The 12,124-nt window shown below is 43.8% G+C and overlaps 1 protein-coding gene across 3 annotated transcripts in view; it reads right to left on the minus strand.

The window, feature by feature from the left end:
- Window positions 1–1,062: 1,062 nt before the first annotated feature.
- The window catches only part of ADCY5 (adenylate cyclase 5), a 356,971-nt gene continuing 345,909 nt past the window's right edge, over window positions 1,063–12,124 (minus strand). For all 3 annotated transcript variants that reach the window (XM_053244596.1, XM_053244603.1, XM_053244612.1), the window contains exons 18-21: window positions 10,201–10,464; window positions 8,793–8,997; window positions 6,564–6,688; window positions 1,063–4,496 (exon numbers count right to left, since the gene is read on the minus strand). In XM_053244596.1, the coding sequence (XP_053100571.1) occupies window positions 4,368–4,496; window positions 6,564–6,688; window positions 8,793–8,997; window positions 10,201–10,464 (723 nt within the window). In that variant the 3' untranslated portion in view covers window positions 1,063–4,367. The remainder of the gene's footprint in view (window positions 4,497–6,563; window positions 6,689–8,792; window positions 8,998–10,200; window positions 10,465–12,124) is intronic.

Genomic DNA, 12,124 nt, shown 5'->3' on the forward strand with positions numbered 1-12,124 from the left:
CTAGCTTGGCATAATAATGAAACGTCACTCAGTGACTGCACTGCAGGATGCTTTTGTCTCTGCTTGCTTCTTTGCTTAAGATGCAAGACCTGAGACTACTAATAATCATCATGTTGCATTTATCTCAACCTGTTTTTCCACTTGGCAGTAGTCCTCTAAACATGGAGCAGTGGATAGATGTTTCACAGGGTGAAGTCTCCTCATCTTTACTCCTTTCTTTCTGCTTTGTGCAACACAGTTTGCTCAAATTACATCTAGAAATTTATGCATAAACAGGAATATTTGTTGGGGCAAACGGCAATCAGATTAGGCTGAGTCTAAAGAGCTACTCTCATTGAATTGATGCCCATATTAAAACTACTAAGGAGACCAACATAGATTTGGGTCTAAAAGTGCCCTTCTGCATGTGGAAGGTGCCTTACACTTTGAGCTAGAGCAGTGTCTAAGAAAGAAATCTCACACTAAATCAAAATATGCTCTTTTGGTTTTGTGTGAACGTGTGAAACCTCTTGTACAAGCAGCTTTGTACAATCAATACTGTATACACTTTTGCTCAAGGATTTGTAAGAGTTAGCACCTTTTTCTTTCCACTCATGGATCTTTGGGTCCACCCCATGCTGTACAAGATATTGGAAACAGAATCAAGACTAAGTTAGTTATGGTGAAATACCATTGAAATAAGTGAGCCAAATTACCCAGCTCCCTTGAGAAGGCCATAATGCTGGGAAACGTTGAAGGAAAGAGAAGAAGAGGATGACCAGCAGCAAGGTGGATGGACTTGATGAATGCACCACAGAGAGACCTTAAAGGCCAAGTTGAAGACAGATCATCCTGGAGAGAATCTATGTGGTCGCTAAGAGTTGACACTAACTTGACAGCACTTACTCAATCAAAACTTAAATCCTATTACTTCCAATAGGACTTAGTTGTGACTAACTTAGTGTGGATCCTGCCCGTTGCTGTAACTCTAGCCACATAGCATTCTATTACACAGCATTTTGGTCTACAAAATTACCTTTTGTATGTTTTATGAGCCATCATTTAATGAATGAAATGGCCATGTTCACGAGTGAAACAGTGTTTAATATAGTTGTTAAATTACTTAAACAGATTGCAATTTCCATGGGAAATCATAACTGTATCAATTTTTGCAAGAGCCAGAATAAAGAGTGCATACCCCTTGAAATGATCATGACACAGTCAACAATCACAGTCAGAGATACAGGCGACCGAAAATTTCATTGACAACACAATCGCGCAAGGTGGTCTCAAATGTTAAGAATGCACATTTCAAAGCAGGAGGCAAACCTAAAAACAACAACAAAAAGATGATCCTATGTTGTGGTATTAATTCAAATTTGGGAGTAGTAAATGAAAACAAATGGTAGAAGGTGGTGAAGAAGCTGCAGTACTGTGTAAAGCGAAAGACCTTTGCAAATTAGACAGGATTTTTTTTTTTTTTAAAGAGGTTCAAAATATAGTACAAGGGCAGACTTGGCAGTTTTCCAGGTCAGGCCAGGCAACTATACATTTCCTAGAGGCACCCTAGTGGAAAGAGAGAGGAGGTAAAGGAAGCAGGATGCTACTGGAGCCCTATTTTAAAACAGATTGATGCTACAATGGTGTTGAACAATATGACCATTCTTTGAGACTAGGGTTTTTTTTACTGATTGCTTGGTGGAAGAAAAACGTGAAGCCCCTATTTCCTAACTGCTAGCACGGGCAAGCACTAGTTTGTGAATACTATAGAAATTCTGCTCAGGGGAGAGTTGGAAGTGGGCCGAATCAAGTGTCACAATGTTTGTCATTATATGATAGCCAAATTCCATATCAAAAGTTCCCCTCTACTTGAATATAAAAATATAGGTATTTAAAAAACATTTATATGGGTTTTATTTTAAAGAAAAACTATGAAGGGAACGTTGGCTTCAAAATACATTTAACTGACTCGTGTATTTTTAACAGCCCACCCCCCCTAAAAACAAAATTCTTATGTAGGTTAGGCTGTCTCGGCATCTTCAATGGATCCATCAGTATTAATTGGTGTTTGGCAATCAGATAGTGGACTGGTTCGGGTGTCACACAGAGAGAGCCTCTGTTCAAGTCAAGCTTCGCATGACATCCCTCAGCCATGGAAGTGCAGGCTCCCTCCCATCTCTGTGCAAGCAAGCATCTACTTTCTGTCTAGTATAGGAAAAGCCAAAACTTGCCTATACTGATCAACCATGGCTTGTTCTAACCTCCTTGCTTCACTGAACTTGAAATCTGAAGCCCACTTCAACCCAGTTCTGAGGTTCTCTGACGCAAGTATGTTACAATAAGACGGAACTGGTTGGTGTGATGACCACTCTTGGCTTATCCTAAACTAGATGGGAAGTTGATGCTTGCATGGGAGTGGGAAGTGCATGCTTCCAAGGCTGAGGGACACTGTGCGGAACCTGCCTTTAACTGAGGTTCCATGTTGCATCTGAACCAGCCCATAGTCTAAATGTTCAGACAGTAGTCTATAGAATGTATCTCAATAATGGCATTCAGCTCCCACAATATCAGTCTAGGAGTGTTACATTTCAAGGTACTATTCTGTGGCACTTGGTTATACAGACATCTGTGATAAACTGTAAACAGTCTCTCAAAAATAAAATATTGATGTGATTTCTTGTTCCTCTTCTGCTACAAGTTCAGATCAACACTTGAATGGGCTTTTGTCATAATACTCACTCTTGATAAACAGCAGCTTCAGAATTCTGAACACGTACTCAGCACCATCAAATGCCAGGAATGAATACTATTTGCAGCAGTGACAGCTCTTTATTTTCTTTGTCCATTTAATAATAGGTTTTCCCACCCTACAACATATAAGTTTTGGGGTTTTTTTGCTTGTTTGCTAGAGTGTATGCCATCTGATTGAAAACTGCCAAGTCTGTAACTCAGAAAATAATGAAAAGAGTATCGCACAATTCAGTAGCTTATGTACACAACCCAATGTGCCCTTGTGTGCACAGCCCTCTGGCCCCAATCCAAATAACTGCATGCACAGCAGATGGCCACATGCCCACTGCAGGCCTCACAAAGTTGTCAGAGCGGGAGAGAAGACATTTCCTGGACCGAGACATCTTGCCGGCAGGGAAGGAGAAAGGGAGTCACCCTAACTGCCCTTTCCCCCCTCTTCCTATAGTTGTTTATCAATAATCAGAGAGGGGTTTCTGTGTCAGGTGCTGATCAAATGGTAGGGGTGACAGGATTGAGTCAAGGTGCCCCTGGTCTGCCCTGCTCAACAGCTGCTAGATGCTGTGCCAGGTGCTCAGGTCGGTTGCTGGATATGAACCCTCACCATACCCACAATGGCTGAGTGCACCCCCCACTCCAGCACATCCACACAAGGACCACTGTTGCTCAGCGGGAACGACTGTCTAATAATATCCTTTTCAAAATATATAATTTTGGTATATCTGTTAAATCTCAGTATTTTCCATATTACAAAATACAAAAACAACCCTCCAACAACCCACCCCCCACCCCCAACATTTCAGAGGAATCTCCCTCTCCGAGTGTTTCATGCTGACAGCTTGTCTTGCACATGTCAACCGCTATATGCCGAACAGGCACGAGAAGACAGTTTCATTTAATAAATACACATCTAAAGTGTTGTGTGTTCCTCGCCTTGATCCGTTGCATTCGTCCTGTCCGTCCATGCATTGCAGTTAAAAAAACCCACACACAACCTCATAACTCTTTTAAGTGTAAGGATGGCAAGAGTATGTGACAAGGCATCATTTCCATTTAAAAACATTACTGATGGTGTCATTTAAAAAAGGCCCTTTGTATAGAGCAATAGTGGGCGGTAGTTTTTTTAATTTTAAAAGCCCACTCAAAATAGCTAATAAAAGAACAGTGGCACATTTCAAGGCGCTGACAGCACAGACCAGAAATAGTATGGGAGTAGTGCACAGCCTTTCCAAAGTACTGCTGTTCACGTCCACCACCCCCCACACCCTTTCATTGCAGTGAATCATACTTCAACCAAGTAAAAACACTGTGTTACTTCAAATAAATAATTATCTTTAAGTCCTGCATAGCAGCCTCGTTGAAGATCACAAATCCATGTCTCCACCTCTGAATTCCATTAAGGATAAATCTTTGGTCAATTCGTTTGCACGCAATCTAGAGAAAATTCACAGCAGTGCTAGGTAACTTCTGAAGGGTGTGCTTTGTTTCTTCTTGCACACAGTTCTGCTAGAAAGGCATCACATGAAATCGTCATCTATGCCTTCTGATTAGGTTCACTGCTAAACAGCAGGTTTTTCTCTGACTCACTATTGTGTTTGAATCAAATCAAGCCATTCACGAGTCACTTTAGCCCACTGCTGCTAACTTGCTGGCGGGCCTTTGTTTAGGAAGTAGGTGGTCATTTCTCCTTTACCTTTGACCTTAACGACTCCTCTGCACTCTAGCTGATAGCTGTTAACTGTTAAAACCTGATACATATCTGTAGTTACCTGTGGAGTTTGAAAAAGGAAGGATCAGAAAACAGTAGAATTAATCACATTCCCCATAATCCAGCACAGAGTTCACGCCAAATGAGATGTGATGTTAACCAGAGTTTGGCCCTGTGCATTTGTTTGTTTTTGTAGCAGCGGGGCGGGGGGGGAGAATATGACCAGGGGCATCTCTAGCAAATGATTGGAGATGCTGCCCCTGTGGAATTTCTGCCTGGGTACATCCCTCCCCAGTCCACTGTCCAGCTTAATGGCCAAAGCAAAGTGTGGATGCTCTTTATGTTCTTAAGGAACATAATATATGAGTCTGTACAAAGTCTTGACAGCTTACACAACAGGGAGGTAAAAATGGGCACCTCAACTTTCCATTTTTTTAAAAGCATGAGTGGAAACTGAAAGCATAACTCCTCTCATCCTAAACCAGTTTTTGGTTTACTGAATCTGGTATTGTTTAGTGGGGACTGCGTGGGGTGAGGGTGTAGGACGGTTAAAAAAGGGAACAGATTGCATCCTTTAGGCAATATGATTTTGGAGGGACTTTTGGGCACATCAATGGGATTAAAAATCCAATGCAATAAGCCAAATTTGGAAGAAGAAAAAACTTTTGGGGATTAATGGTGGTCACTTGGGGAGGTGAAGAGAGGGGCATTTACAGCATTTAGGCTAGAAAGCCTACTTAGGGTCCTTCACAATGACATTGCAGGGCTATTTTGAAAAGTGCCCTGTACAGGCCATTATTGCGTGTGAGAGCATGTTTCCCAGTGGCTTTGCAAACTTCCATATGCATACAACGTCTACCCGAAATATGCCGCTGGTAGTCAGAAATGCAATAGTTTGGCCCCTCCAGTATAATAAATGAGGCATACACACTTTTGATTGAACCCTGTTCTATGTCTGCTTTCTGAGTGAATGGATGCAGAGCTTTAGCATCCTATCATAACAGCTGGTCCTTGAGTAAAACATCGAGAACAGACATGATCACAGTAGCAAAGCAGAGACAACCCCTTGGACAATGCATTGGAGAAGGACCACTTAAGGCAAATCTACAACCCTGTGCTGTTGTCCACAGAGGCAGCTGCTTGATGACAATAGGAAGGAAGTGGATGTTGTCTGGTCATGGTGTGTGTCATTACATCCTGTCAAAATGCACCCCAATCCAGTGAGGGAAATACATCTATGGAAGCAGGTTTCTCAACCCTTTACTGGATTGGGAACCAGACATACAAAATTGTGATGTATATGTCATTCCTGGTGCCCCCTCTGCCTTCAGAATTTGGACTTACAGGCAAAGTTCCAGCCCTAGATTAAAAGGTATGCAAGATAGCACCAAAGAGATGGTTTGGTATTGACAGCTCTGACATCTCCAATGACCTGATCCAAGATGATGGGGGAAGAAGAGAGGCTCCATGGAGCTCTCCATTCTTGCTGCTGGCCTGAATGCAGGCCATCTTTCTAAACAAAAATAACAAAACAAAACAAATAACAAGCATAGTCAAAAGGTTATCGCACAAACCATCTACCGGATGGTGATGCGTGCACAGCAACACGTAGGCAGACACCTCTGGATCAGGGCAAGGGGCATTATCCCAACTTCAGGTGACTGCTCAGAAGAAACATCAGCAACACTTCTTTAACAAAAGAAATGTATGCCAAGATTCGCAGAAAGCTCTGTTTTGTGCAAGGTTCTCTGATATGAACACAGATTGCCCAAATAGGCACAATAACATGGTAGTTTTGTAAAGAATTGGTGGACAAGAATTGTCTTGCTGATTTTCATATGCTGCTTTTCCCAAAACACAGAATATGCAAGTTGTACATGAGAAGGTGAATCACAAGTTTGTTTTGTGTCACAGATATGTGGGTCCGAATGTGGCTTCAGCTGTCAGGTGTTTTTATGCCTGGAAAAGTGTTTTCACTTGGGGAGGGGTACCTTTTACTCCTCTCCGTACATGATATGGAATCTACTGTGGAATTGTTCCTTTTGACGAGTGGGTGGTGCAAATGTGCATAAGAGCGAGAGCAAGAGCATTTGCGGGACGTGGGAGGAGAAGTGTCAGGCAGACTCACCTGAATCCTGTCAGGGACTCCTGTGCTGTCCATTCGGCTGGCTACATTCACAGTGTTCCCCCATATATCATACTGGGGCTTGCGTGCTCCTATGACCCCAGCTACCACTGGGCCAGTATTGAGCCCTAGCATTAGAAGAGAAACAGCAAGACATCAGATATGAGTGGATGAACGGCTTCCAATATGTTTTCACTACAGAACTTTAAAAGGCCTGCATCCATTTGATCTCTCCCTAGACATAAACTGGCCACAGCTAAAGGGGGGGATGGCCAACTTATTCACTCTTGGAGGGTCCCATGAAAAATGTGCCCTGGGCCAGGGAGCTTCAACTAATTTGCATACTCGCTGGCATGCAGTGTGTGTTACTTGTATATTAACAGGCAAGCACCAAACCAGAGTTTTGTGGATTTGCTGCAGTATTTCCATAGTCGTATTCCAATATGGTTACCTCCAGTAGGGAAAGAAGATTTTTAAAAATTAAGAAAAAAAGAAGCAGCCTTGATATCAAGATCGCAAGTACAGAGAAACATTAATGGCATTATTCACCCAAAGGTTGAGCACTTTGAACTTACATTTATTTCAACAGAAATGTTAAATCTTCCCCATTGTAATAAATGGGATATAAAAGTGCATCTGTAGTTGGGTTATGCTCTGAATAGTAAATCTCTGCTACTTTTTACTTAATATTCTTCCTTCCGATCCTTTAGTATTTTGGCCACAGATTTTGAAACAAGATCTGTGGGTTACAACTTTAAAAAAAAAAAAAAAAAGAGGATGATTTAGCAAGAGTTGAATGGCATAAACATGTCTGGTGGGCTGCATGCCAGCCCTGGGCAATCTGTTTCCCTCTCCCGAGGCAAGCCATCCAGCTTAAAACCCTGATAGCGAAGGGGGTTCTACCATTTCTGAGGACAATGTTTTCACATCAATCAACTTCTGTTAAAAGCCACAGTTGCAGAATGGGACCTTTTCTCTAGTGCCAATGCAAATGGCCAGGGGGAAAAGGAGAGAAGGGTCTGCCGTGGTGTGGAGCAAAGGGCCAGATTCCCATGACAAGCTGCTGCAAATGGACAAGGGTAAAGAGGCACATTGGAGAGTGGTGGCTCTTTTCCATCAAGCAGGAGGAGAGCAACTGTCTTCACGGAGCCCAGCAAAGCACCCCTCCCAGTGCAGGGGCACAGCCACTGCTGTTCCCACATGTCCTGGGAACACAAGCAGCTACCACTGCGGCAAGTTGCCGCGGCTCGCTCCACCTCCTCCCTCCTCCTCCTGTCACCACTGCTGCCCCCATTGCGGGGGCACGCCATCCATTCCCAGCCAAATGCATCCATCAGTCTGCTCTTTGTTCATGGTAGAAAGCTGGAAACACAGGTTACCCGTGTTACAGATGGCCATTCAAAAGAACGGAAGAATTGGGTTTCTTAGTTTGGTCTTGATCTTGCTGCTGCAAATGTGGAGTCTATCCCCATGGTGTAATGGGGTTGGCTTCCTGGAAAAGCAGAAGTTGATGCTGCCAACCTTGAAGGCTTTTGCAAGGACTCGTAAGGAATGCTTGCAAAACCCAGATGGTAGCCCCCCACTCCACCCAACCAATCTCCTGTCAGTTCTCTTTGCCCTTCACAAGCAAACAAACAGAAAACACAACCCACCCTCTTGCCTTTGCAAAGAGGAAGAGTCAACAGAGGCAAGTGGGAGTCCTGGTTCATTATCTCACACAGGCCTTCTTTTCTGGCGGACTCCAGAAGTTGAAATGACATGTCTGCAGAAGGATGTTTCTGCACATTTTTGCATGAGAAAACTACAAATCCCTTGTACGCAGCAGAAATGACACTTCTAAGCATGCTTAGATTAGCCCATTTCTGGACTAATGACTAGCCTATCTGTCTGAGATCGTTAGGCAGAACACACCAGGTCCCACCCTCCCCCCACTCCCACTCCCCCATCTTTCCAAACACCATGGGTTTCAGGGGGTTGTTTTTGCTGGTGCAGTTTAGGAGACACTGGCAGGGCAGGCACAAAATGTGAGCAGCACTTTAAGATTTGATCCAGAATTGCACAGGATCACTCAAAACAAGCTGCATACTGTGTGTGTGTGTGTGTGTGTGTGTGTGTGTGTACGCATGCACATGTGCTGTCATTTGGAGTCCCCTGCAATGGAATATCAGTCCCACACCTGCAGCGTTAGTTCAGGGTTATTCCAGGAACATAAGTTACAACCAGGAAATGTACCTATTTTCATCTGGAAGTTGTTGAACGAATGCTCGTTGATGTATTTCATTTGGTCCATCAACCTCATTGCAAAGTCAGCCAGAGCCTTGATATGCGTTTTGCCCACTTTGTCATAGGTGGAATCATTAAGGCCGGAAGCAGCCATGTATGTGCTGCCAATAGTTTTTATTTTTTCCAGTTGTCGAAACTGGTCCTCGCTTATTATCTGCAGAGATAATTTGTTCCCCACAAAGGGAACAAAGTTACTAAAAAAGGACATGTGCAAAACAGTATATGCAGCATGAAACACTGACACAAGGCCTAGGCACTGTGGCATGCTCTTGCTTGCAGGCCATATGCTCTAATGTGGCTCCCATATGAAGGGAATGTTCTGGAATTTTGTAACCCTGCAGAGAGAGAGGATGGAGAGCCACCTGAAATTGATGTCCCATGTCTCTGTGCTGGAATATCAGGTTGTAGCATCTGGGTAAAGATCCTAGCCTGGCTGCAACATCACCCCTTCATGTTTGGACTCAGTCTGGCCTCAGCATGAGTGCAGCAGATGCTTTTGGCACAATTGCATCAGTGTTTTCCCCATTAACTCCGACCAGCATAGCTGTCCTATGCAAGGCAACTGGGTTAGGAAGAGAGTCGATGATTCCCTTGAACTCTCTGCAACAATAACAGAGGCAAGTGCAGATCTGTACTGGCGATAAGCAGTAGCAATAGAAGAAGGGAACCTCTGCTGGCAAGTGGAACAGAACCAGGAGGCTCCGTTCCTCTCTGCAAGCATGGAATAATTACTGTTTGTGACACTGCACTTCTGCTGATCCATGAACCCCTGCTAACTGAGCAAAGCGGCACCTTTTAAAAGTGGCGATTCTCTTTATTTAGCAGAGGGAGAGCAACTGGCCTTATCCAACCCCAGCACAGCATCCTTCGTGTGACTGTTGGTGGTGTCTTTCTTATGTTTCTTAGACTGTGAGCCCTTTGGGGCAGGCAGCCATTTAATTAATTAATTAATTACTGTATGTAAACCGCTTTGGGAACTTTGGTTGAAAAGCGGTATATAAATACTCGTCGTATTCGTATCCGGGTAGCCGCTGCTTACAGTAGCTACTTATGGGCCAACATGCAGTCATACTAGGGCAGGAGCAAAAGAACTATGAAACTAGTTCCATAAGCCTCGAGAGACCTACAAGCCAGAAAGTTCTGTGAATCTCAGCTTCAGGCTTGTATGAACTCTCTTTATGACTACAATGCATGAATGATTTGGCTTCAGTGGAACCCCGATTGAGTTTATAACAGTGTAATTTTCTTTGCCTTTAACTGTTACGTTCAGAAAATCAATCTAGCATGGAGATAGAAGGTGTCAGAGACAGACGATGATGCATGGGTCAGGATCCCAGACAAGAGTCAGTTTGCTCACCTCATCGAAGTCAGCAATTATTTCATTGAGGAGCCTCAAGCACTCCACCCCTTCGTTGTTGGCCTCTAGCTCTACATAGAATTCTGAGAAGTTACTGATAGAGGCAAACATGACAGCTACACACTCGCAGGACTGGTAATAGAGCTCATCATTCCGCCGCTCCTGTGCAAGGAAGTGGGCTGCCACATCCTTGGGCAAAATGTTATGGAGAAGGCGCCTGTTGTAGGCCTGCAGTTCCTCCATCTCCTCCTTTTCTTCAGTAGCCTGAAGAGAAAAGCGCGGGGGGTGGGGGTGTAAGAGAGACACAGTTGTGAGCTTTGTTCATCCATGTGGAAAATGGACTGGGCATGGATTCAAAACAAAATACATATTAGCAAGAGAATCAGATTTGAAATGCCAATAGAGCCAGATTTTAAGCACATGGAGTCAGGCAATGTCAAAACTATTCACTGCTTCTTGTGGACATTGTAATTGGTGCTAAAAACACCTAACCCCACCCCACCCCCATCCCCACCGTGACTTTTTGCCACTTCTTGTAAAAATGTTTGCACAGTTGCTTAAAATCTCCTCCTTCTCAATGACTCTCATTTGCCGCCAGTGACACAGGCCTAATCTGATATGTTGTGATTCTGTTTACTGACATTCAGTGATGTCATCATGCCAAGTGTAATGTTAAAATACCATCCCATTCTGTATGTGATTCCTGATTGACTGAAATAACAAATGTAACTAAGGTTGCAACCCTATGCACACTTACCTGGGAATAAGGCCCAGTAGATACAGGAGAACCTTGTTATGCAGGCTTCAGGTATTTGCGGGTGTCTAGTTAACACCCGGTTTCAGAATCCACTGATAGTAAAGGGTTAAAACCCATGGATCTGTGGTTCCTAGGGGGCTGGAAGTGACTGCCAAGGTCACTTCCACCCTCCATTTTGTGGCTCGTTTCTTTGAGGGGGGAAAAGTTTCCCATGGTTTTTCGTGGTTTGCGGGGGCATTTAGCAGTCGGGGAGGGCATTGTTGGGCATAAGAAAGGCACAAGGAGACCCCATGGAGCAAAGTAGAGTGCTTCCCCTTGACTGGTTTTTTTGCTGTTTTTCTGCCATTTTTGTCTCTCTTCTTAACAAAGCAAGCATTTCCAAGCAATTTTTTTGTTGGGGGGCTGCATTGTTGGGCACAAGGAGACCTTGTGGAGCACACTACAGTAGGGTTTTCTTTCTTTTTTTTCATTTTTGGGCATTTTTACAACGTTTTGGTGCATTTTGGAACGTAACCCCCTTTCCCCATCGGAATAATGCCTCACATTTCTCATGGTTTTTTTAACTTGCGGTGGTAGGTGAGGAATGAAACTCCTGCGAGTAACGGGTTCTCCTGTATAGGAAGATTTATTGCTGGGTAAACAGCATGAAAAATGAAAGATTGTGCCATCAAGTCATTGTCGATGCCTGGCGACCACAGAGCCATGTGGTTTCCTTGGTAGAATACAGGAGTGGTTTACCATTGCCTTCTCCTGTGCAGTATGAGATGATACCTTTCAGCAACTTCCTATATTGCTGCTGCCCTATATGTGAGTTTCCCACGTAATGGCGCAATGGGGAAGTAACATGCCTAGCGAGTAAGAGGCTGACAGTTCGAATCCCCACTGGAATGTTTCCCAGACTATGGGAAATACCTATATTGGGCAGCTGCGATATAGGAAGATGCTGAAAGGCATAATCTCATACTGCATGGGAGGAGGCAATGGTAAACCCCTCCTGTATTCTGCCAAATAAAACCACAGGGCACTGTGGGCACCAGGAGTCAAAATCGACTGATGGCACACTTTACCTTTACCTTCATGGAATTAAATACTGCGATTTGAAAACCTGAAGCCTCAGATATTTGGCACAAACCTAACTAAGCTCTGATCATGTTTTTGGATCAACAG

This window comes from Hemicordylus capensis, chromosome 1 (genome assembly GCF_027244095.1).
Source record: "Hemicordylus capensis ecotype Gifberg chromosome 1, rHemCap1.1.pri, whole genome shotgun sequence".
Taxonomy (NCBI): domain Eukaryota; kingdom Metazoa; phylum Chordata; class Lepidosauria; order Squamata; family Cordylidae; genus Hemicordylus; species Hemicordylus capensis.